The 26,652-nt window shown below is 36.5% G+C and overlaps 1 protein-coding gene across 3 annotated transcripts in view; it reads left to right on the top strand.

The window, feature by feature from the left end:
• The window catches only part of SMC5 (structural maintenance of chromosomes 5), a 103,831-nt gene that overhangs the window by 15,881 nt on the left and 61,298 nt on the right, over positions 1-26,652 (top strand). For all 3 annotated transcript variants that reach the window (XM_033237120.1, XM_033237119.1, XM_033237117.1), the window contains exons 4-8: positions 3,460-3,622; positions 4,654-4,788; positions 6,881-7,021; positions 15,187-15,348; positions 19,016-19,087. In XM_033237120.1, the coding sequence (XP_033093011.1) occupies positions 3,460-3,622; positions 4,654-4,788; positions 6,881-7,021; positions 15,187-15,348; positions 19,016-19,087 (673 nt within the window). The remainder of the gene's footprint in view (positions 1-3,459; positions 3,623-4,653; positions 4,789-6,880; positions 7,022-15,186; positions 15,349-19,015; positions 19,088-26,652) is intronic.

Raw genomic sequence — 26,652 nt, 5'->3', positions numbered from 1 at the left:
ATTCTTTACTGATTCTCATTTTTTGAAGTGAATATTTATTGCACTAATTTTAGTCTTGTTTACCTTAATATGAACAGTTAAGTTTAAAAATATCCCATTTACTGCTTTAGCTCTATCTCTCAAATTTTAGTATATAGTATTTACTGTTTTTCAGTTCTGAATATTTTCTTTGAGTTCATAATTACAAGTTGTTTCTAATTCTAATGTAGTGATTTTCTTATTTTTTGGTATTGGTTTCCACTTTGATTGTAGTGAAGTTAAATATATAGAGATACTGGTTTTATGTTACTAATCCTTTGAAATTTCTTTCTTTTTGTAGTGAACTTTTGTAATTGTGCTTTGACTGAAAGAATAAGTTTTCTTTTGCAGATACCTGCAGTGTTCTGTATTTGTCCATTAGTGCAAGTTTATTAGTTATATTGTCACATCTTCTATATTTTTGCTGATTTCAGTTGTCCGATTGATACCTTGATTACTGACAAAGGTGTATTACACTATTCCTCTATGCAGATTTGTTAATTATCCTTGTCCTGTCAATTTTTGCCTTATGTATTTCTAGGACATTATTAGTTGCATCTAAGATTAAAATTGTTTATCTTCCTGGTGAATTCAACTTTCTATTGTTAGATACTGACCTCTTTCTTTTGCCTTAAAGTCCATTTAGTTTACCATTAATGTAGTTAGCAGTTTTTTTTTCCCCCAGTATTTTTCTAGTTGTCTTTTTTCATTCTTTTCATGTTTTTAATATCTTTTGTTATCTCATTTAAACTGGTAGAGCTGTGTTATTTTTTCTGGAATCTTTTAAGTAAAGCATATAATCAATTTACAAATATATGTTTGAACTTATTTTTACTGTCTTATTCTCTGCTTTTTATTTTTCACACTCTTAAGCATTTCTTTTCTTTCTTATTTTTGTTGGATATTTGTTTCATTTTTCCTTCTCCTTTGTCTTGGAAATTATGCAATCTTTTGTTTAAGTGGTTACTGGAATTTTAGCAGGAATACTTATTGGAGTTCAGACTTAATATCTGTCTTGCTGCTAAACAAAGATTTTACAGTACTTTCTTCTTAATAACTTTTCTGAACTTACATGCTTTTAAATTTCTCTCTTTTTAAAACTCCTCAAAACATTATTATTAATATAATATATTAATTATGCTGTCAATGTTTATTTAGAATTACCTCAGATATTTCTGTTTTGCTTTTCATTCCTTCTTCCATTTCTGATTTTCTTTCTGGGATCACTTTCTGCCAAAAGGATATTCTGTAAAGTTTTCTTTTATGTGAGTTTTCTGTTGAAACACTCAGTTTTTAATCTGAAAATGATATTATTTTGCTCTAAATCTTAAAAGATGTGTTTCATGGATATAACATTCTATATTGACAGGTCTCTTTTCTCATATTCACAGTAAAATATAATATCATTGTTGTCTTGTTGTTTTTGTTTTTGTTTCGGTGACAGGGTCTCACCCTGTCATGATCATGACTTACTGCATCTTTGACCTCCCTGGTTCAAGTGATCCTCCTGCCTCAGCCTACAGGCACTCACCACCATGCCCGGCTTTTTTTATTATTACTATTTTTTGTAGAGAATGGGGTCTCACTCACTATGTTGCTTAGACAGCTCTTAAACTCCTAGGCTCAGGTGATCCTCCCACCTTGACCTTCCAGAATACTGAGATTACAGGCATGAGCCACCACATCTGGCCCCATTGTTGTCTTCTGATGTGAATCTAATCTCAGTTTATTTGATAGCAATCATTCTCTTTTTCTCATTGTTGTCTTCTGATGTGAATCTGATCTTAGTTTATTTGATAGTAATCATTCTCTTTTTCTGAGATGCTTGTAAACTCATTTCTTTTTTTTAAGTGTTTTAGTTTCATATATATTTAGGTGTGGGTTTATTTTTTATTTACTTGATTTTAATGACACTCTTAAACCTATGGTTTGGTGTCTTTCATCAGTTTTGGAAAGTTCTTATTTATTATTTCTTTAAATATTGCCATTGACCCATTCTCTGTCTCCTGTCCTAGAATTCTTATTAGACATATTATGCTTTCTTAGTCATCCAAATACCTTTCAAATTTTTCATTTATGATTCTGCATTATGTTATTTCTGCTAGTGTTCTTGATGCTTTGTTTCCTTGTGTGTGTGTTTGTAGTGAACTACTCTTCTTAGAACTTTATCTGTGTTAATTATTTTAAGATAACATAGATTCCAGCAGAGTAAATTATTAACTTCTGCCAGAGACCATTGAATACTTTCAATTCAGAATCACAGTGTACAGAATTCTCAGCTTGTGGTGGTAGCAATGAAGTATTTCTAGTTTACCCTTACAGCAAGGGTGTATTGCTTAGGTATGGCTTTCTATTGGACTCTCCACCTTGGATAGCTGTGGGCTTTGTCTATTTTTGTCCTCTACCAGCAGATCATGAAAATGAATCCTCAAGATCACTTGATGAGCGAATGCCTTCAAGATGAAAGCCAATTTTATTTTTCCACTCTGAGTTTTCACCTATACTAGGATGTTAGCCAGAATTCCTTACTTTCATGCTAACTGATAAATTGATTTATGAAGATATTTTAATATTTTATTATTTTTAGTTGTTTACAGCAGGAGGATCAGTAAGGGTACTTTATTAGTCATTCTGCTGGAAATGAAAGTTTAAAACTACTTCCTTTAAAGTCCTACAATCTTACTGTTTCAAGTGGTCTGATTACAATGTAATCTATATATACAACATTTATAAGTTATTATTGTCACTTAGCGATTGGATACCAATAATTTATCTTTCTACTACATGCTGCTGAATCCCAGTGAAGAAGATGAATAGATGGGAGGTGTGGAGCAGTAGTACTTCTAAAAGCAAGAAATAAGTAAATACCCTTCTTTCAGATTCTATATTGCTTAATGTTCCTTTATATCCATCTGAGGTAATCCTCTCTGAATTCAGAGTCAAGTACGTGGTGAGGAATCCATGGACTACCTGTATGGGTAGTTTTTATTTCCAGAAATGCCTAAGAGTCAGTTTTCATTCATACGTTTTCTAAGCAGGGGGAGTTTCAATGTTTAACTGCTGTATCCTTTAATATACTAACACATTTTGAATTGCAGTCAACGCATGTGATTAAAGAATAGCATAATAATTGAAGGATCAACAGCTGCACATGTGTGACTCCTCTAGTAGTGTTTATGAATTATTATTCACATTTGCTTTAATTTTAACTGTTTAAATAATTTTGAATGTTGAGCAAGTAGCTCATGTGGTCAGTTATGGTATTATGACTAATAAAATGCCGAAGTTTCCTTCTTGGAAGGGGCCAAAATATCAAAAGGAATAAAAATCATAATAATAATACTATCTGGCACCTTTGGTGCAAGAGAATTTCGGAAATTTTATCTCTAAACTAATGTATATATTTTGAATGTAAAGATTCTTAAATTATTTTTTAATTAGGTTCAGGGCTTCTGGAAATCTTGTAATCACCCGTGAGATTGATGTGGCAAAAAATCAGTCCTTTTGGTTCATCAACAAAAAATCTACAACCCAGAGAGTAGTGGAAGAGCAAGTTGCAGCCTTAAATATTCAAGTGGGGAATCTTTGCCAGTTTCTCCCTCAGGTATGACAGAAATAAATGTAAAGATGGGAAAATTTTGTGTATAGTGTTTCCTTTCTATGCCATAGAAGGGATATTATTTAAATTGAACATGGCACTCTTACAGTTCTTTGTAAAGGTAGCATTTCATCACTTAGAGTATAATGTTATTAATTTGTAGTAATTTGGAAAATTTCAATTAGTAAAAAAAGTCTAAATTAGAGTGTTTTGAAGTAAAGTATTATTTTTTAAGTTCAGAGAGTAGCTCAGATAGCTATGTGCTTCTATTTGTAGACCCTTAAAATGCTGTTAATGAACAACTTTTTAGTCAATGTTTTTGTTTGTAGATATTATACGTATGTAATATTTGATATATTTGAGTCTACAAAATATTTGATATAATAAAATGCCTATAAGTATACCTTCTAAAATCATGTTATAGTTTGTTTATTAAAAATAAAAAATGCTGATAATGTATGTTAAATGTTAGTCGTATTACCTCTTAAATTTGACTTTGAATGCTGTCTAGTGACAGCATTTACTAGTTAACTAGTACTTATTGGTTAATTTCTTTTTTCTTTAGAAACATAATGATGATTTCATAATGTGCAAATTAAATAAAACTTAAACATTAAAAAGCTTTTTATTTATTTTAACACTTATCAGCTGATGTCAGATTATCTCCAGAAGTAGATGTTTGAAATTGCCTTTTTTTTCTTTTTAAACCCTCTAACATTTCGACTGGTATGTAATAAACAGTGATCATTTTCATCTTCAGAGTATGTGTTCTTTTATTCCCAAACTTTTATTATACATATGTAAACATTTCAACCTTGAAATATTGGCGCAGAAAATTTTTAAAGATGATCAAAAAGATAACAATTTATACCCTAAGTTTATCTTCATTATTCTAAAGAATAATGCACAGAAGGTTTATATCTCAAAGGTTTTTCTTAATGAGTTTCACCTTGACAAGTGTAAGCATTGGGTGAAATACATTTTGAAGATATTTGTAAATGAATGATAGTTGCTAATATTTAATTTTTGTGCTCTAGGACAAAGTTGGAGAATTTGCTAAACTCAGCAAAATTGAACTCCTCGAAGCCACTGAAAAGTCAATTGGTCCCCCAGAAATGCACAGATATCACTGTGAACTCAAAAACTTCAGGGAGAAAGAAAAACAACTCGAGGTACTTTAAAATAGGCAGCTCATTTGTATTGTTTCTTATTGATTTCTGTATCTCAAAACATGGGAGAGAGAGTAGTAGTATTGATTCATTGAGTCAATTCGTATTTGGTTTATTTTCACTTAGAATTGTACTGCTAATATCAGTTAAAGTGACAGAGTGAGAATGGATCTGATAATATGAAGTTTGAAAAGGTTGACTATTTCAGCAGATACATATTATTAATTGAATTTTTAAGGAACCAATAACAATATTATTTAAAAAATTATCTCAGGAAGTTACAGTATTCTTTCATTCATTCAGTATCTATTAAACACCTACTATGTGTCAGACACTGTGTAAGGCTTTCAGTAATAGAAGAGATACCATGTGCCACTTAATATGGCACTTTTGTTGAACCAGTTCTCTCATGTATTTTTTTCAGTCATCTGAGGGTAGACTTTGGAAGAGAATTACACATTTAGTTGGAATGTTGTTGGTTATTTTCACCATTAATAAACATAAAAATGTACTTTTATAGCATATCCTTCGTAAAGGTGTTTTATTTAATGTATCTTTTTTCTACATCCCAGCAACTAAAATAAATACAGTAAATTTTCATAATAAGAAATTATTAGTCTGGGTATGGTGGCTCAGACCTGCAATCCCAGTACTTTGGGAGACTGAGGCGGGAGAATCGCTTGAGTTCAGGAGTTTGAGACCAGCCTGGGCAACAGGGAGACCCTGTCTCTACATGAAAAGAAATAACAAAAGTTAGCCAGACATGGTGGCGCATGCCTGTATTTCCAGCACTTGGGAGGCTGAGGTGGGAAGATTGCTTGAGCCAAGGAGGTCAAGGTTGCAGTGAGTTGTGATTGCACCACTGCATTCCAGCCTGGGTGACAGAGCGAGACCCTGTCTCAAAAAAAAGGAAATCTGGCTGGGTGTGGTGGCTCACACCTGTCATCCTAGTACTTCAGGAGGCCAACGCAGGTGGATCATCTGAGGTCAGGAGTTTGAGACCAGCCTGGCCAACATGGTGAAACCCTGTCTCTACTAAAAATACAAAAATAAGCGGGCGTGGTGGTGGGCGCCTGTAATCTGTAATCCCAGCTACTTGGGAGGCTGAGGCAGGAAAATCATTTGAACCTGGGAGACGGAGGTTGGAGTGAGCGGAGAACACCATTACACTCCAGCCTGGGCAACAAGAGTGAAACTCCATCTCAAAAAAAAGAAAAAGGAAATGTGTTTTTTTTTTGTTTGTTTGTTTTTAATTTTAGATTCAGGGATACATGTGTAGGTTCAGGCACATTGTGTCACAGGGGTTAGCTGTGTCACCCAGGAAATAAGCATAGAAATCTTGTAACCAATTGCTTTCTCTCAAAGTACGACTTTCTGTACTTAATAATATATATTTTACTATAATTAAATGTTATTTTTTACCTTTGTCCACCTGAGCTTTTTATAGTTATTTTATCTTCAGATATTCTGTTCTTTTACCTTTCTCTATGTCAAGCGATCAAATACTTCCACTTGAAACACTCACCTACACTCTCGACTATCCTTTGAAAGAAAACAAGCATACAAGCATATATTTTGCTAGGTTCTGAGTACATCTTTGTATTTATTAATTCACAACATAAAGGCTAATTCTTAGCTTTCTTTCATCTCGTTTCTAAGACCTTTCAGTCATGAGTGTTCATTTAACATACTAATCCTAGTAATACTACTATTCATTTGTGTATCACTTTTACAGCTTTTGTTTAGCTTTCATCTATATTAAGTGAATTGCTTCTACCCTTCAAGTGGATGCAGCAGATATTTGGGGAAGAAGAGCCCAGGCTCAGATGTGGCAGGGCTTCATTACAGTTAGGACTAATAAATTGTAGACCCTAGACCAGAACTTGGGTGGGAATGTTGCTTTTACACAGGTTTTAGGGGTTTTGTTGAGACGGGGTCTCACTGTTGTCCAACCTGGAGTCTACATAGTTCTTAAGAACTCCTGTGAATTCTCTATTGTGAAATTTTGCTATCGTTGTTTATTTTTCATTGTTAGAAGATGTGACCTGTTGTCATTTTTCTGTTAAAATGATTGTTCAACATATATTTATTGTAGACCTCATGCAAAGAGAAAACTGAATATCTACAGAAAATGGTTCAGAGGAATGAAAGATATAAACAAGATGTGGAGAGATTCTACGAAAGGAAGCGACATTTAGATTTAATTGAGATGCTTGAAGCAAAAAGGCCATGGGTGGTGAGTCATAATTTCTGGAGGAAAAATAGGTGTTTCTTTAAGTAGCAGAGTAATTATGATGACAGTATTAGTTACTGTGTATTCAAGTTAGGTGCTTCTTTTTCATTTTTGGGTTTATATGTTATACACAATAAAATTCATGTCTTTTTTTTTCTTAATTTTTTATTATACTTTAAGTTCTAGGGTACGTGTGCACAACCTGCAGGTTTGTTACATATGTATACATGTGCCATGTTGGTGTGCTGCACCCATTAACTCATTTACATTAGGTATATCTCCTAATGCGATCCCTCCCCCTCCCCCCTCCCCCGACCCCATGACAAACCCCCGTATGTGACGTCTCCCTTCCTGTGTCCAGGTGTTCTCATTGTTCAGTTCCCACCTACGAGTGAGAACATGCGGTGTTTGGTTTTCTGTTCTTCCAATAGTTTGCTGAGAATGATGGTTTCCAGCTGCATCCGTGTCCCCACAAAGGACTCCTTTTTTATGGCTGCATAGTATTCCATGGTGTATATGTGCCACATTTTCTTAATCCAGTCTGTCATTGATGGACATTTGGGTTGGTTCCAAGTATTTGCTGTTGTGAATAGTGTCACAATAAACATACGTGTGCATGTGTCTTTATAGCAGCATGATTTATAATCCTTTGGGTATATACCCAGTAATGGGATGGCTGGGTCAAATGGTATTTCTGGTTCTAGATCCTTGAGGAATCACCACACTGTCTTCCATGATGGTTGAACTAGTTTACAGTCCCACCAACAGTGTAAAAGTGTTTCTATTTCTCCTCATCCTCTCCAGCACTTGTTATTTCCTGACTTTTTAATGATTGCCATTCTAACTGGTGTGAGATGGTATCTCATTGTGGTTTTGATTTGCATTTCTGTGATGGCGAGGGATGATGACCATTTTTTCATGTATCTGTTGGCTGCATAAATGTCTTCTTTTGAGAAGTGTCTGTTCATAGCCTTTGCTCACTTTTTGATGGAATTGTATTTTTTTTTCTTGTAAATTTGTTTGACTTCTTTGTAGGTTCTGGATATTAGCCCTCTGTCAGATGAGTAGATTGCAAAAATTTTCTCCCATTCTGTAGGTTGCCTGTTCACTCTGATGGTAGTTTCTTTTGCCATACATAAGCTCTTTAGTTTAATGAGATCCCATTTGTCAATTTTGGCTTTTGTTGCCATTGGCTTTTGGTGTTTTAGACATGAAGTCCTTGCCTATGCCTATGTCCTGAATGGTATTGCCTAGGTTTTCTTCTAGGGCTTTTATGGTTTTAGGATTACATTTAAGTCTCTAATCCATCTTGAATTAATTTTTGTATAAGATGTAAGGAAGGGATCCAGTTTCAGCTTTCTACATATGGCTAGCCAGTTTTCCCAGCACCATTTATTAAATAGGAAATCCTTTCCCTATTTCTTGTTTTTGTCAGGTTTGTCAAAGATCAGATGGTTGTAGATGTGTGGTATTATTTCTGAGGCCTCTGTTCTGTTCCATTGGTCTATATCTCTGTTTTAGTACCAGGTACCATGCTGTTTTGGTTACTGGGGTTTTGTAGTATAGTTTGAAGTCAAGTAGTGTGATGCCTCCAGCTTTGTTCTTTTGGCTTAGTATTGTCTTGGCAATTCGGGGCTCTTTTTTGGTTCCCTATGAACTTTAAAGTAGTTTTTTCCAATTCTGTGAAGAAAGTCATTGGTAACTTAATGGGAATGGCATTGAATCTATAAATTACTTTGGGCAATATGGCCATTTTCATGATATTGATTCTTCCTATCCATGAGCATGGAATGTTCTTCTATTTGTTTGTGTCCTCTTTTATTTCATTGAGCAGTGGTTTGTAGTTCTCCTTGAAGAGGTCCTTCACATCCCTTGTAAGTTGGATTCCTAAGTATTTTATTCTCTTTGAAGCAGTTGTGAATGGGAGTTCACTCCTGATTTGGCTCTCTGTTTGTCTGTTAGTGGTGTATAAGAATGCTAGTGACTTTTGGCCGGGCCCGGTGGCTCAAGCCTGTAATCCCAGCACTTTGGGAGGCCGAGACGGGCGGATCACGAGGTCAGGAGATCGAGACCATCCTGGCTAACACAGTGAAACCCCATCTCTACTAAAAATACAAAAAAACTAGCCGGCGAAGTGGCGGGCGCCTGTAGTCCCAGCTACTCGGGAGGCTGAGGCAGGAGAATGGTGTAAACCCGGGAGGCGGAGCTTGCAGTGAGCTGAGATCCGGCCACTGCACTCCAGTCCCGGCGACAGAGCGAGACTCCGCCTCAAAAAAAAAAAAAAAAAAAAAAAAAAAAAAAAAAAAAAAAAAAGAATGCTAGTGACTTTTGCACATTGATTTTTGTATCCTGAGACTTTGCTGAAGTTCCTTATCAGCTTAAGAAGATTTTGGGCTGAGACGATGGGATTTTCTAAATATACAATCGTCATCTGCAAACAGGGACAATTTGACTTCCTCTTTTCCTAATTGAATACCCTTTATTTTTTTCTCCTGCCTGATTGCCCTAGCCAGAACTTCAAATACTGTGTTGAATAGGAGTGATGAGAAAGGGCATCCCTGTAATGTGCCAGTTTTCAAAGGGAATGCTTCCAGGTTTTGCCTATTCAGTGTGATACTGGCTGTGGGTTTGTCATAAATAGCTCTTATTATTTTGAGACACGTTCCATCAGCACTGAATTTATTGAGAGTTTTTAGCCTGAAGGACTGTTGAATTTTGTCAAAGGCCTTTTCTCCATGTTTTGAGATAATCATGTGGTTTTTTGTCTTTGGTTCTGTTTATATGCTGGATTATGTTTATTGATTTGCGTGTGTTGAACCAGCCTTGCATCCCAGGGATGAAGCCCACTTGATCATGGTGGATAAGTTTTTTGATGTGCTGCTGGATTCGATTTGCCAGTATTTTATTGAGGATTTTTGCCTCAACGTTCATCGGGGATGTTGGTCTAAAATGCTCTTTTTTTGTTGCGTTTCTGCCAGGCTTTGGTATCAGGATGATGCTGGCCTCATAAAATGAGTTAAGGAGGATTCCCTCTTTTTCTGTTGACTGGAATAATTTCAGAAGGAATGGTACCAGATCTTGCTTGTACCTCTGGTAGAATTTGGCTGTGAATCCGTCTGGTCCTGAACTTTTTTGGTTGATAGGCTCTTAATTATTGCCTCAATTTCAGAGCCTGTTATTGGTCTATTCAGGGATTCAACTTCTTCCTGGTTGAGTCTTGGGATAGTGTATGTGTCCAGGAATGTATCCATTTCTTCTAGGTTTTCTAGTTTATTTGCATAGAGGTGTTTATAGTATTCTCTGATGGTAGTTTGTATTTCTGTGAGGTCGGTGGTGATATTCCCTTTATCATTTTTTATTGCATCTATTTGATTCTTCTCTGTTCTTTATTAGTCTTGCTAGCGGTATGTCAATTTTGTTGATCTGTTCAAAAAGCCAGCTCCTGGATTGATTGATTTTTTGAAGGGTTTTTTGTGTCTCTATCTCCTTCAGTTCTGCTCTGATCTTAGTTATTTCTTGCCTTCTGCTAGCTTTTGAATGTGTTTTCTCTTGCTTCTCTAGTTCTTGTAATTGTGATGTTAGGGTGTCAATTTTAGATCTTTCCTGCTTTCTCTTGTGGGCATTTAGTGCTATAAATTTCCCTCTACACACTGCTTTAAATGTGTCCCAGAGATTCTGGTATGTTGTATTTTTGTTCTCATTGGTTTCAAAGAACATCTTTATTTCTGCCTTCATTTCGTTATGTACCCAGTAGTCATTCAGGAGCAGGTTGTTGAGTTTCCATGTAGTTGAGTGGTTTTGAGTGAGTTTCTTAATCCTGAGTTTTAGTTTGATTGCACTGTGGTCTGAGAGACAATTTGTTACAATTTCTGTTCTTTTACATTAGCTGAGGAGTGCTTTACTTCCAACTATGTGGTCTGTTTTGGAATAAGTGTGATGTGTTGCTGAGAAGAATGTAAATTCTGTTTATTTGGGGTGGAGAGTTCTATAGATGTCTATTAGGTCCGCTTGGTGCAGAGCTGAGTTCAATTCCTGGATATCTTTGTTAGCTTTCTGTCTCATGGATCTGTCTAATGTTGACAGTGGGGTGTTAAAATCTCCCATTATTCTTGTGGCAGAGTCTCAGTCTCTTTGTAAGTCTCTAAGGACTTGCTTTATGAATCTGGGTGCTCCTATATTGGGTGCATATATATTTAGGATAGTTAGCTCTTCCTGTTGAATTGATCCCTTTACCATTATGTAATGGCCTTCTTTGTCTGTTTTGATCTTTGATGGTTTAAAGTCTGTTTTATCAGAGACTAGGATTGCAACCCCTGCCTTTTTTTGTTTTTCATTTGCTTGGTAGATCTTCCTCTATCCCTTTATTTTGAGCCTGTGTGTGTCTCTGCATGTGAGATGGGTCTCCTGAATACAGCAGACTGATAAGTCTTGACTCTTTATCCAATTTGCCTGTCTGTGTCTTTTAATTGGAACATTTAGCCCATTTACATTTAAGGTTAATATTGTTAAGTTTGAATTTGATCCTGTCATTATGACGTTAGCTGGTTATTTTGCTCGTTAGTTGAAGCAGTTTCTTCCTAGCATCGATGATCTTTACATTTTGACATGTTTTTGCAGTGAGTGGTACCGGTTGTTCCTTTCCTTGTTTAGTGCTTCCTTCAGGAGTTCTTGTGAGGCAGGCCTGGTGATGACAAAATCTCTCAGCATTTGCTTGTCTGTAAAGGATTTTATTTCTCCTTCACTTGTGAAGCTTAGTTTGGCTGGATATGAAATTCTGGAGTGGAAATTATTTTCTTTAAGAATGTTGAAATTGGCCCCCACTGTCTTCTGGCTTGTAGAGTTTCTGCTGAGAGATTCGCTGTAAGTCTGATGGGCTTCCCTTTGTGGGTAACCTGACCTTTCCCTCTGACTGACCTTAACATTTTTTCCTTCATTTCAACTTTGTTGAATCTGACAATTATGTGTTTTGAAGTTGCTCTTCTCCAGGAGTATCTTTGTGGCAGTCTCTGTATTTCCTGAATTTGAATGTTGACCTTCCTTGCTAGGTCGGGTAAGTGCTCCTGGATAATATCCTGCAGAGTGTTTTCCAGCTTGTTTCCATTCTCCCCGTCACTTTCGGGTACACCAATCAGACGTAGATTTGGTCTTTTCACATAGTCCCATATTTCTTGGAGACTTTGTTCGTTTCTTTTTACTCTTTTTTCTCTAAACTTCTCTTCTGGCTTTATTTCATTAATTTGATCTTCAGTCCCTGATACCCTTTCTTCCAGTTGATCAAATCGGTTACTGAAGCTTGTGCATTTGTCATGTAGTTCTCTTGCCATGGTTTTCAGCTCTATCAGGTCTTTTAAGGACTTCTCTACATTGGTTATTCTAGTTAGCCATTCCTCTAATCTTTTTTCAAGGTTTTTAGCTTATTTGCGATGGGTTCGAACTTCTTCTTTTAGCTCAGAGAGCTTTGATCTTCTGAAGCCTTCTTCTCTCAACTCATCAAAGTCATTCTCCATCCAGCTTTGTTCCATTTCTGGTGAGGAGCTACGTTCCTTTGAAGGGGGAGAGATGCTCTGATTTTTAGAATTTTCAGGTTTCTGCTCTGTTTTTTCCCCATCTTTGTGGTTTTATCTACCTTTGGTTTTTGATGATGGTGACGTACAGATGGGGTTTTGGTGTGGATGTCCTTTGTGTTTGTTAGTTTTCCGTCTAACAGTCAGGACCCTCAGCTGCAGGTCTGTTGGAGTTTACTCGAGGTCCACTCCAGACCCTGTTTGCCTGGGTGTCAGTAGCAGAGGCAGCAGAAGAGTGAAGATTGCTGAACAGCAAATGTTGCTGCTGATCGTTCCTCTGGAAGCTTCGTCTTACAGGGGTACCTGGCCTTGTAAGGTGTCTGCCCCTACTGGGGGATGCCTTCTGGTTAGGCTACTCGGGGGTCAGGGACCCACTTGAGGAGGCAGTTTGTCCGTTTTCAGATCTCAAACTCCATGCTGGAAGAACCACTACTCTCTTCTAAGCTGTCAGACAGGGAGATTTATATCTGCAGAGGTTTCTGCTGCCTTTTGTTTGGCTATGCCCTGTTCCCAGAGGTGGAGTCTACAGAGGCATGCAGGCCTCCTTGATGTGTGGTGGGCTTCACCCAGTTTGAACTTCCTGGCGGATCTGTTTACCTTCTCAAGCCTCAGCAATGGCGGGCGCCCCTCCCCCAGCCTCGCTGGTGCCTTGCAGTTAGATCTCAGACTGCTGTGCTAGCCATGAGGGAGGCCCCGTGGGTGTGGGACCTTTCGAGCCAGGTGTGGGATATAATATCCTGGTGTGCCTTTTGCTAAGACCCTTGGAAAAGCACAGTATTAGGGTGGGAGTGACCTGATTTTCCAGGTGCTGTGTGTCACGTTTTCCCTTGGCTAGGAAAGGGAATTCCCTTACCCCTTGTGCTTCCCGGGTGAGGCGATGCCTCGTCCTGCTTTGGCTCTTGCTCGGTGGCCTGCATCCACTGTCTAGCACCCACTGTCTGATACATCCCAGTGAGATGACCCTGGTACCTCAGTTGGAAATGTCGAAATCACCCATCTTCTGTGTTGCTCACGCTGAAAGCTGTAGCCTGGAGTGGTTCCTATTCGGCCATCTTGGAACTGCTCACCCATGTCTTTTTTTTGAGACGGAGTCTTGCTCTTTCTCCCATGCTGGGGTACAGTGGTGCAATCTTGGCTCGCTGCAACCTCTGCCTCCTGCGTTCAAGCAGTTATCCTGCCTCAGCTTCCCAGTAGTTGGGATTATAGGTATGTGCCACCACACCTGGCTAACTTTTTTTGTGTGTGTTTTTAGTAGAGACAGGGTCTCACCGTGCTGGCCAGGCTGGTCTTGAGCTCCTTACCTCAGGTGATCTGCCTCGTTCTGCCTCCCAAAGTACTGGGATTACAGGCATGAGCTACCACACCAGGCTTTCTTTTACTAGTTTATTACATTAGCTGTGTGCTCATTTTTATTGTTTAATAAATAATAATTAACACAGTGCTCTTAATTCTTCCAGATTTTAGTCCTCAAGAGCTAGTTCTTTGATCTTTTTTTTATAGATGTTAATGATCAGAAAATTAAATATTTGGGTGTCCTCGGTCAGGTCACTGAGAATTTACTTGTGGTTTGCCACGAATATCAGCCTCAGTTACAGATGTGGCTGATGTGTCTTAACTGTAATCTTCTACTCATATGTGTTATAATTTTTCTGAAGCTAATCTGTTATTTCTAATCATTGTGTAATGTGTATTTTATTAAGACTACAGTTCGGGTTAAAGATTCAGTTCCCTCATTGCATTACTTTATAATTGGTAGAACAAAATAGGTAAAAAAGTTTTGTGGTGTTTGTTCTAAAGTTAGAATGGAAATAATTATTACTTGCTTGAAAAAATATGTGGCTGTATTTGTGGCATTCTTGTTCTGTCTTCCCCCTTTTCCCTACCCTATTCCATCATCTCATGATTCTTAAATTTTCCTTTCTTCAGTTTTTCTAAATTTCATTTATCCTGTGTCCATTATTACTGCTTCTCTCACTTTGTCTGTTGATTTTCCTTATTTTTTCTAAGATTGATTTGCTTTTTTCATTTTTCTTCTTTTTTGATTTACTCGTATGTTTGTTTATTTTTTCTTTTCTTACCATCATCCCATTCACACTTATATAATGTTGTCTTAGTGTGCCACTTATTTTTTTTTAACAGATACTCCTATGACATGACAGGCATCACTTTCACCTACATGCTGCTTTTTGTTTTTCTTTTGACCCATTTTCATTTTGTTCTTTGTTTTTTTTTCATTTTTACCCTTTATACTTGAGTTTCTTTTACTTCTTTATACATCCCTGTATCTCTTCTTTATTGACAGATTAGAGGTAAGTCACATTTTCGTAGCCATTAGGATATGTTTCAGAGAACAGGGTGGACATCCAAGAATCTGAACTAGTGATAGACATAAACGCTCAGTGATTATCAACACTGTTATTAAATCATTACATTGGTATTTACTATTTCTGAAGTTGTCCCAGAGGACAAATTTTATATTAATAAACCTGTTTTGATATCAAAACAGTCTTTTCTTAGATTTGGTTTCTGCCTGTATCTTGATTTTTAATATATGTGTTAGTTTAAGCTAGGGCATTAACTTCTGTTTGTTGAATTATTTGCAAGGAATATGAAAATGTTCGTCAGGAATATGAAGAAGTAAAACTAGTTCGTGACCGAGTGAAGGAAGAGGTCAGAAAACTCAAAGAAGGGCAGATTCCTATAACACGTCGAATTGAAGAAATGGAAAACGAGCGTCACAATTTGGAGGCTCGAATCAAAGAAAAGGTACTTTTTGGGTTCAATTTTGGATTATCTGAATTTTAGTTTAGCAAATATAAAAATATTTTGCAGGTGTTTGAAAATATTTTCAAGGGTTTCTTGTATCTTTCATTTCTTAAGTTTTTTAACCAGGAATTCTGCCACCATAGGACTTTCAAGGACATACTTGTTACTATTGAAGTGTTGCTGCTTTATAGGACTTCCAAGATATAAAGAGAGAAAAGTGAAATACGGTTTTTTTTTTTTTTTTAGTTACAAGAGGATTCATAGTGGTATTCCTGGAAACACTGAGCTTTTTTTGTGAATATATTATATATCTGCTTTGTAATTATACACCCTTTTGAAGGAGGGCAATATAGAAAATCTGATGTTTTTGGAATAGGTAATATAATAGAATAATATTCCCTGTATTTTAAAAGAATAGATATTTTTTATGACTATGGCTTCTAGAAACCTTTGGTGAATTTTGAAGCTAGAGATTATTTGAGAATTGTTTACATTCCTGCTTCTGAAATAACACAATATAGGCAGATCCAAAATTGTGCATGAGATTTTGGAGATTCATGGGTGCACTGAAGTCAAGATATTGACCCCTACTTAAGAAGCTCTGATATGGCTAGGCACAGTGGCTTATGCTAATCCCAGCATTTTGGGAGGCTGAGGTGGGCAGATCATTTGAGCTCAGGAGTTCAAGACCAGCTTGGCCAACATGGTGAAATCCTGTGTCTATGAAAAATACAAAAAAGTTAGTCCAGGCATGGTAGTGCAAGCCTATAAGTCCCTGCTACTCGTGAGGCTGAGACAGGAGGATCACTTGTGCCTATGAGGCAGAGGTTGCAGTGAGCTGAGATTGCGTCACTGCTCTCCAGTGTGGGTGATAGAGCGAGGCCCTATCTCAAAACATATATATGATAAACATTTAAAAATAAAATTAAAAAAAGAATTTCTGATATCAATTGTCAGTTGGCTCAAGTATGTAGAATTATTTGTAATTAGACCAGTGGAATTTATGCTATATATAGGTTAATTCTATGAAACCAGAAAACCATTCACTGTATACCTTGATGTGGACTGTATACCTCGATGTGGACTGTATACCTCGATGTGGACTGTATACCTCTATGTTGGTCACTGTGCTTGAAGATGGGTGTCAGTGATCATAAAGGGTGAATCTTAGCCTGGCAGTGCTATTGGGAAAAAATTGTGTGAAACATGATTTCTGGTGTTGAAAGATCATTTAGGAGAGAGTGCGTTACAAACTTAGCAGTATTTTTTTTTAGGCATCTTCTCTATTTTTAAACATCGTGTTTTCTTCTCATGTGAATATGCTACTCCGGGTTTTTTATTACTGAATTTAAGATTGCCATTTATGCAGGTTTGATAATATAAGTTTTATCTTTTGTTTGTAAAAAAGAAGTTATGTGGAGCTCTTTGATTTCGAGATGTGATTGTACTTTCTCTTTTTAGGCTACTGAAAGTCAGAAAAATGACTTCTTGAGCTAGATTGTACCAGATACTATGTTGAGCAATGCTTACTGAGTGAGAAAGGCCGTTATCTAGGAATATAAAGTAAACTTTGTAACAGAGGAAATGAATCAACAGTTTTGACTTTGCTACTATCATGTTAGAAAAGCTCCACTATATCTTAATTCTAATACAGGTTAAAGTGAGTTAATATTATTGCACTCAAGTCCAGAAAATTAAACAGTTACTAAGATCAGATAAAGGTTTTAGGACTTGATCAGGTCTGATTCTGAAAGAGAGTTGCCATTGGTCATTTTAAATGTTAGGGGGAAAAGGACTTGTAGATATTATCTAGACAAGTCCCCTCATTTTGTTGTTAAAGATACTGAATACCTGTGATAACACAACTTCCTCAAGGATATGAAACTAATAGTTGGCAGTCATTGTTATGTTGATGATGGTTGTAGTTAAGTTGTGAATTTGTAATTGCTTTTTTTTTTGGTTCTTGAATTTTCTGTTACTGCAAAACTACTTTTGTAGTGGAAAATATGTACATAATAAATTTCAAATCTCTTAATTAAGGAAACATATTTAACCCTTTCTTTTGTCTATTTATAACAGAAGCCCAGCTATTGTTATATTAGGCTCATTGTCAAACATCCATGAGCCTAATTTATTTATGTGAAAATCTGCATGGCCTAAGATGTTTCAGAATTATTTTCCTAAAGAAGTGATCCTGGATTCTGAAGTGGTACCTTATGTCAGTCTCTAGTAAAAGTAGTTATTAGCACCCATAGCCTTGCAACAGGAACACAATGGTTAATTTTATTTAATATTCATGCTATTCTTCTTCTTGCTCACTCTGTTCCAGCAGAAAACTTTTTCCAACACTTGTAATTTTTTTTTTTTTTTTTTTTTAAATTCCAGGCAGGTGATACAGTGTTATGGACAGGGCATAGCCTTTTGGGTCACACAGACTTGTATTTTAAATCTTCACTCAACTGTCTGACCTTCAGCAAATCATTTAGTCTCTCTGAGTTTTATTCTCCTCAGTCAGGTGAGGACAGTAATAGTAATCTTTATCTTACATGATTAGCATGTATGATTTAAGCATACATACATCAGTGTTACTAGCATCAGAAAATTAGTTTTCCTCTATGGGAAGAAACTATTGTCTCTTGGCATAAGAGATCCACCAGAGATGGGATTTCCTAGGAGAACTCACAGCTAAGATTTATTACAGCAAAAGGATGCAAAACAGTCAGTAAAGGGAAAATGCCCTGAGGACAAAGTCTAGAAGAAACCAGGCACAAGCTTCTAGGGGTCCTCCCCCAGAGAAGTCACACAGAATGTGCTTAATTCTTCCATCATCAAATTGTGGCAACACTTTTAAAGTCCTGTCTACAGGGGAAGAGCATTACAGACTCGGCACCCAAGGTTTTTATGTGCGTTGGGCAACTAGGCATTCTAGCAGCACGTACTCAACTTCCAGAATGCAAGAAGGAAAGCAGATGTTGTACATCAACCACATTGTTTGTATAGACGTGCACAGTGAGCCACTCTTATCAGTTAGGAAATGGTAGAAACACTCCCAAAATCCAAGTTTCCAGACAACAACAAAGGACTGACCTTGCAAACAAACCTTTCCAAGAATAGTAGTCTTAGCCTATAATGTTAATTCTTTTCTGTATAGCCCTGTTCTCTACTATGTTTGAATTACATATATATGTGTTAATGATGTATAATGTGTCTATAATATGTCATGTATGTATTTTATGTGTTAATGAAAAATATCAAGGAGGTAACATATGTGGTATGATAGAACTCTATATTTGAAATCAGACCTGATTTTTTATAATTAGTTTCCATTTTTTTAGCTATGTATACAGGTTACTTGGCCTCTTTTGATCCCTACCAGTCAGTAATATTTGTCCTGATTATCCTGTAGGGTTGATTTTAGGATCAGATGAAATAAGACAGGAAGATAAATGTAAAGAGAAGAACATGCATGCGTATTACTGCAACTGTTTATTAATATTAGGAATAACCTTTTATAGACTTGGAAATAACTGTTGGTATTTTGTTGATAATTATGCATTTTGCTTGAAATAAATTGTTCTGGGTTAACTATTTGAATGGACAGGGCCATATAATTTGCTTGCATGAGTTTTTAACTAACTGTCCCTCTTCCTCTGGTTTAATTTTACAGGCAACAGATATTAAGGAGGCATCTCAAAAATGCAAACAGAAGCAAGATGTTATAGAAAGGAAAGATAAACATGTAAGGTTTCATACTACTAAAATTTTTATTACATTAAAATTTGCTCTAACTTTTGTTTTCAAATACGGATTATGGGACAGATTTTATTAGGGAATGGCCAAGATCTCTGCATTCTCTATTTCTTTATCTGAGGGAAAGTAAGATTTGGAAGTATAGTAGTTGCTCAGAGGATTGTGAATAATTTCTCAAAGCTGCTAGTAGCTGTGCCTTACGATCTTTGTAGCTGAGTGGCTGTACTTTTTTAATAGGATAATGGTGGATTTGGTTACCTTAATAGCAAAAATTAAGCTCTAAGGGATTTATTCTGTTTTTTTTTTTTAAAACACAGAAATAGACCTTTTATTTTGAAAAATCCGTGATTACATTTATGTAGAAAATGCATATGTACCTTTATACATGATTGAAATTAATGAGACAAAGTATACTTAAACTATGGAACTTTTCGTCTTTTTTTTGTTTTGTTTTGTTTTGTTTTTGTTTTTGTTTTTTGAGACAAAAACAGAGACCTGGGTCTCTGTTACCCAGGTCGGAGTACAGTGGCGTGATCTTGGCTCACTGCAGCCTCTGCCTCCCAGGCTCAAATAATCCTCCCACCTCAGCCTCCTGAGTAGCTGGGACCACAGGTGCATGCCACCACACCCAGGTACTTTTTTGAATTTTTGTAAAGATGAGTTTTTGCCGTGTTGCCCAGGCTGGCCTCGAACTCCTGAGCTCAAGCTATCCACCTGCCTCAGCTTCCCAAAGTGCTGGGATTACAGGCATGAGCCAGTGCCCCTGGCTGGAACTTTTTATTATATTTTTATTGTTGAGTTTTACTCTGTTTTGATATAATCTTGGTTTATAGCTCCAATTTCTAGAAATGAAGACACGTTGTAAAACTTTAACCTACTGCAGGTAAATTTTTGCTAAGGAAAAATCTTGTTTTAATTTGTAGTATCCTGTTGTTTTTGATATATGGAGCTTCTCAATCTGAGAATATAAATTAAAAGTTTTAAAAGTTTTTTTTCCTTTATAATATTGTTTTCTCTTGGTCGATTTTTGTTTCTTTTCTTATTTTGGTTTCTTGCTTTCTTCCTGGAGTCTTTCCTTGTTTATCTGGGAGTCTTTGGTTCTCTTTGTGGTTAAGGGTAAGGCATTGAAAGGCTGATTACGAATTTTTTATGCGTGGGTGGGCCTGATGACAAAATTATGTTAGGATATTAGGTAAGAAAGTGGGCTCTTTTGCTAACAGGTGCCCAAATATATGTGTGTTTCTATTCTTCAGGGCCATTCTGAGACTAAATTTTGAAATTACCTGCCTTGGGGGTAGACATGTAACTTTAGGCATTTCTGGTGGTTGAAGCATTATGTTAATCTCCTAGTTTTCAGCCTCACCCCTTTTTCTATCCCTTTATTTTAAGTCCCAGGTGGCTTACTTAATTTATCCAAAGAATTAATCGTAGATGTTCACAGAAGCAGCTTGGTTGTCAGTGTTATGTGCTTAGGGTTGTGTATGTTGGGGTAAGGGTATTGGGATAAGAAGGAGGATATAAATAATTGCATTCTATGTGATGTTGTCTGTACTTGGCATTTCCTAGTCCTAAGAATCTCTGGGGTTTTTACTTGTTTTTATTTTTTGGAAGGAATAATCAGTTCTTCACATCCCTTTCTTTTTCACTCACCCTTTACACTATGGTTCCTATAATATACTGCTAAATTAATTATTTGTTTTTCATCTTCTAAGTATTTATTAAACTTTCCATTTACTGATCTCTCTTCCCTTTCTTTTGTCCTGATGGGATGGATCCCTTTTTACTCCATTTTTACTCCATTCCTATTATTTTATTAGAGTTAGGCAGAAAAATACATAAAACTCATCCTGTATCCCCAGACACAAATACAAGGTTGGTAGATTGCCTCATGTTGAACTTCCCTTGCATTCCTGTCACAAATTTTAATTGATGTTTTAATGTATTGCTGTATTCAACTATGAAATTTTGTATTTAGAATTTTTTGAACTTTGTGAGATTCGCCTATAATTTTATTTTTTGTTCTATTCTTAACTGGTTTTGTTTTCAGGCTTGTGCAGACCTGGTATATAATTTACTACTCCTTAGATCAGTTTCAATCATTTATATTCCTTCTCTTCCTATCACTGATATTTGTGTATCCATTTTTTTCCCTTTACCGTATTTGCCAGGGCTTGTCACTTTGATAAGTCTTTTCAACCAATTTTTTTTTAAATCAACTTTATTTTTTGTTGACTAATAATTTCCTCTTTCTTAATTCATTTTTTCTGCTTTGAGTATTTTTTAACGTTCTCAAATTGTAAAAAGCGTGTTTCTTTTATTTTTCATCTTTTCCTAATTTTTAATAAATGCATTGTAGGATATAAATTTTTTTCTAGGCATCATTTGGCTACATCTCACATGTATTGATTAGTAGGCTCTTTGTTTCAGTTTAAGATACTATAATTTTTATTTGAATATTTTCATTCATTTGAGGTTATCTAGCAGTTGTTACTGTTTTAATTTCCATGGATATGGAATTTTTTAGGCTTTAAAAAAAATGTCTAGCTCTTATACTGCTTTATGGTCAGTAAATGTGGCCTTACGACTTTTTAAAGAATTTTTTGAGACTTTTTTTGGCTTTTATTGTATATTTGATTTTTGTACCTATTCTTCGAAAACAATGTGCATTCTGTCTTCAGTTGTGGAGATAAGTGTACACCCACATACATACATACATTAGAATAGGCTTACTATAATTATGTATACTCGTATGTTCTACTTTTTTGTTAATCTACTTGATTTAGTTTTTTTTTTGTTGTTGTTGTTGTTGTTGTTGTTGTTGTTGTTGTTATGAGATAGAGTCTTGCTCTATCTCCAAGGCTGGAGTGCAGTGGCGCAGTCTTGGCTCACTGCAGCTTCCGCCTCCCAGGTTCAAGCAGTTCTCCTGCCTGAGTCTCCCAAGTAGCTGAGACTACAGGCATACACCACCACACCTGGCTAATTTTTGTATTTTTAATAGAGACAGAATTTCATCATATTGGCCAGTCTGGTCTCAAACACCTGACCTCAAGTGATCCACCTGCCTTGGCCTCCCAAAGTGCTGGAATTACAAGTGTGAGCCACTGCACCTGGCCTGATTTAGTTATTTTTAAGGTGTCAATATCTCCTTCTGTGAGTGTAGATTTATCTGTTTTTCCTTGTAATTATATCAGTTTTTGCTTCCTAGATTTTAAAGCTTTCTTATTTTGTTTTTATTTCTATACCATGTTTTGGTTTATGTGCTGTAAATAATACAGGATTTGTTTTGAAATTTTTTTCAATTTGATGGGAAATTAAGGAGTTTAAACAGATGAAGAAGTTTAAACAGTTCATATTTACTGTTATGTTTTCTACTTATACTTTTTACTTGATTCCTCCTCTCTTTATATTTTCTGTTTTTGTTAACCAAGGTTTTCTCATTCTATTTTTTATTCTATAGGTGGAAAGTTCTATTTAGTCCTATTCTAGTGATTATCTTAAAATTTTAAGTGACACATTTCTAACAAAAGAGTTCATCAGTATCTTTATTCTCCCACCTAATTAAGAAAAAAAAATTAGCAAGCTTATATTTTCTCTTTCTTTACTCCCATGTCAGTATCATCAGAAATTTAACTTGTGGTTATTTAAAATGTTATTATTATTTTTTTTTACTGCCAGTATTTACATGTTGGGTATCTCTAATATGAAATCTAAAAATACTCCAAAACCCAAAACTGTTTTGAGTGTGTTGACATGATGCTGAAAGGAAATGCGCTTTAAAGCATTTTGGGTTTCTGGATTAGGGAAGCTGAACCTGTGAGTATAATGCAGATATTCAAAGGTCTTAAAAAATTTGAAATCCAAAACACTTCTGGTCCCAAGCATTTTGGATAAAGGATAATCAACCTGTGTTTAGATTTAATAATATGTTTTGTTGGTTCATTTGATCGTGTTGCTTTTGTATTATACTCCCTCTGGCTTGCTAGGAAAGGAGAAATAAAGAGTTCTCTTTTGACTAAAGTTTCATCCTTTTACTTTATGCCTATATGTGTCTTTGCATCTAAAATGTGCCTCCTGTAAACAGTAGATAATTGGACCATAATTTTTTAGTCCACCTTAGCGTAAAATCAGATATTGCAGAAAGGGTCTTGTTATGAATAATAAAAGACGCTCCTGTCACTTAGAAAATTCCAAGGGTTTTAAGAACTCTGTGCCAGGAACCTAGGAACAAAGACTAAATATACATATTTATACCACAACAGTTCTTTTATATTGGATAGGAGGAAAAAAAAAGAGTTATAAACAACAAAATACATTTATGTTATATTTTACATTTATCTATTTAATTACCTTTACTGGTTCTCTTGATTTCTTTGTGTAGATTCAGAGTACTGTCTAGGGTCCTTTCATTTCAGCCTTGAAGATGCCTTTTAGTATTTCTTGTAGGGGAGGTCTGCTAGTGACAAATTGTTTTTTTGTTTATCTAGGGCTGTCTTAAGTTTTTGTTTGTTTTGAAGGATAGTTTTGCTGGATATAGAATTCTTGGGTTTTTTTTTTTCCAGCACTTTGAATATGTCGTCCCACTGCCCTCTGGCCTCCATGGTTTCTGATAAGTCAGTTGTTAATCTTATTGAGGATCCTGGTACATGATGAGTCACTTTTTTCTTGCTTTTAAAGTTTTCTCTTTCTTTGTTTTTCAGTGGCTAATCATATTTCTAGATGGGAGTCTCCTTGAGTTTATCCTGTTTGGAATTCATTGAGCTTCTTAAATGTGCAGATTAATGTTTTTCATCAAAGTTAAGAAATCACTTTTCAGTATTTCTTCATATATTCTTTCTGTCTCTTTTCTTTTTTGAGACTTACATATTTTGATATGCTTGATGGTATCCCACAAATCTCAGAGACTGTTAATTTTTTTTTTTTTCTGAGATGGACTTTAACTCTTGTTGCCCAGGCTGGAGTGCAGTGGCGCGACCTTGGCTCACTGCAACCTCCGCCTCCCAGATTCAAGCAATTATCCTGCCTCAGCCTCCTGAGTAGCTGGGATTATAGGCACCCGCCATCACACCCAGCTAATTTTTTGTATTTTTAGAAGAGACGGGGTTTCACCATGTTGGCCAGGCTGGTCTCAAACCTCCTAACCTTGGGTAATCCACCCGCCTCGGCCTCCCAAAGTGCTGGGATTGCAGGCGTGAGCCACCACACCCGGCCCTCTGTTTATTTTTCTGGATTCTTTTTTCTTCCTGTCCCTCAAGCTGGATAACGTTAGTCAGCCTGTCTTCAAGTTCACTTATTCTTTCTTCTGCCTGTTTGGATTTGCTGTTAAGACCCTCTGATTAATCTTTCATTTCAGTTACTGCATTTTTCAACTCTAGATTTTTCTAGTTGGCTCTTTTTTATAATTTCTGTACTTTTATTGATACTCCATATTCAGTGAGATATTGTTCTCTTCCTTTCCTTTAGTTTTTTTTGATATGGTTTCTTTTAGTTCATTGAACATATTTAAAATAGCTGTTTTAATCCTTTTCCTATTTAGAAAAAAAGTACATGCAGCTCACTGCCAGCATTCATTTAATTTTACATAAACACACTCTGAGACTTAAGCAAATCTGACTAATTTTCAATGTGAAAGTAAGCACCGCCAGCAAGTATTCTCAGGGCAAGCGAAAAAAGGGTTAAAGCCCCTTTGTCTTATAAATCCATTTCTGTACTTCCTCAGGGACTTTTTCTATTGACTGCTTTTTTCCTGAGTATGGGCCATACTTTTCTCCTTTATTTGAATGTGTTACAAGTTTTTGTTGAAACTGAACAGTTTAAGTCACATACTCTAGCAACTCTGGAAGTCAATCCGATTCTCCTACCCAGGGCTTGATGTTGTTGCTGTTTCTTTGAATATGTTGTTGGTGTTTGTTTGTTTAGTGACTTTGCTAGTTCTTTAAAGTTCTTATTCTTGGTCATTTGTGGCTACTGAAGTCACTACCAGGTTAGTTTAGTGGTTAGCTAATGACTGAATCTGTATTCCCTTAAATGCCTGGAACCTATATGTTTCCCAGTCTTTGTTGAGGATCTCTGTGTGTATGTTGGGTCATGCCTTCAACATTCAGCCAGGCACTATTTGCACTTTACTGAGATTCAATAATTTTTCTTGAATAAATGCTCCTAAGATTGTTGAAAACTTTGGTTAACTCTGTCTCAACCTTCGCTTCCTATTTGCACACAACCTCAGAGTGAAACAGAGATGAGAACTTAGGGTCTTCTCAGGCGTTTCTGGATCATGTACATAGCCCTGGTCATGCACACAGTTCTGCTAATGGACATGACCTTCTAGAATCGCAGAAGCTTCCAGAACCTCATATGGTTTGGGGAGAAGCTCATTCCCCAGCCTTTTCTTTTAAGATTTTTGGGTAGCTTATTGTTTGCTGTAACTGTTATCTGCTTCACGCAGCTGTGTTGTTAAACAGTTGCTTCTGATGGTTTTTGACAAATGCATCCAAGGAAAAGGCTGTTTTGTAATGGTGAGCTGTGAATCAGGTCAAATACAGACAAGCCTTATACAAGTAAGTTTTCCCAGGAAACTGCCAGGTAGATCAGATAATGACATTTCTCTGAGAATGAGGATTTATTAGGTTGGTGCAAAAGTAGTTGCATTTTTTGGTCTTATAAAGGAGCTCCAGACCTGTTCATATCTCTCCAGTGGCTGCTAGACTATCGGGGAACCCCACCCCCGATATTCAACGTGGGTTCTTTTCTGTTTCCATAAGCGTCAACTGGTCTGAGAAAGGGAAAGAGTACAAAAGAGAGAAATTTTAAAGCTGGGTGTCCAGGGAAGACATCACATGTCGGCAGGTTCCGTGATACTCCCTGAGCCATAAAACCAGCAAGTTTTTATTAGTGATTTTCAAAAGGGGAGGGAGTGCACGAATAGGGTGTAGGTCGCAGGGATCACATGCGTCACAAGGTAATAAAGTATCACAAAGCAAATGGAGGCAGGGCGAGATCACAGGACCACAGGAGGGGGTGAAATTAAAATTGCTAATGAAGTTTCGGGCACACATTGTCATTGATAACATCTTATCAGGAGACAGGGTTTGAGAGCAGACAACCTGTCTGACCAAAATTTATTAGGCGGGAATTTCCTCGTCCTAATAAGCCTGGGAGCGCTACAGGAGACTGAGGCTTATTTCATCTCTTTGGCTTCGATTGTAAAAGATGGCCGCCCCCACAGGGGCTATTCGTAGGCCTACCCTCAGGGACGCATTCTCTTTCTCAGGGATGTTCCTTGCTGAGAAAAAGAATTCAGTGATATTTCTCCTATTTGCTTTTGAAAGAAAAGAAATATCGCTCTGTTCTGCCTGGCTCACCGGTAGTCGAAGTCCAAGGCCATCTCCCTTGTTCCCTGAACATTGCTGTTATCCTGTTCCTTTTTCAAGGTGCCCAGATTTTATATTGTTCACACACACATGCTCTACAAACAATTTGTGCAGTTAATGCAATCATCACAGGGTCCTGAGGCCACATACGTCCTTCTCAGGTTACGAAGATGATGGGATTAAGAGA

This window comes from Trachypithecus francoisi, unplaced genomic scaffold (genome assembly GCF_009764315.1).
Source record: "Trachypithecus francoisi isolate TF-2019V2 unplaced genomic scaffold, Tfra_2.0 Lachesis_group16, whole genome shotgun sequence".
Taxonomy (NCBI): Eukaryota; Metazoa; Chordata; class Mammalia; order Primates; family Cercopithecidae; genus Trachypithecus; species Trachypithecus francoisi.
This window is presented reverse-complemented; position numbering and strand designations above follow the sequence as displayed.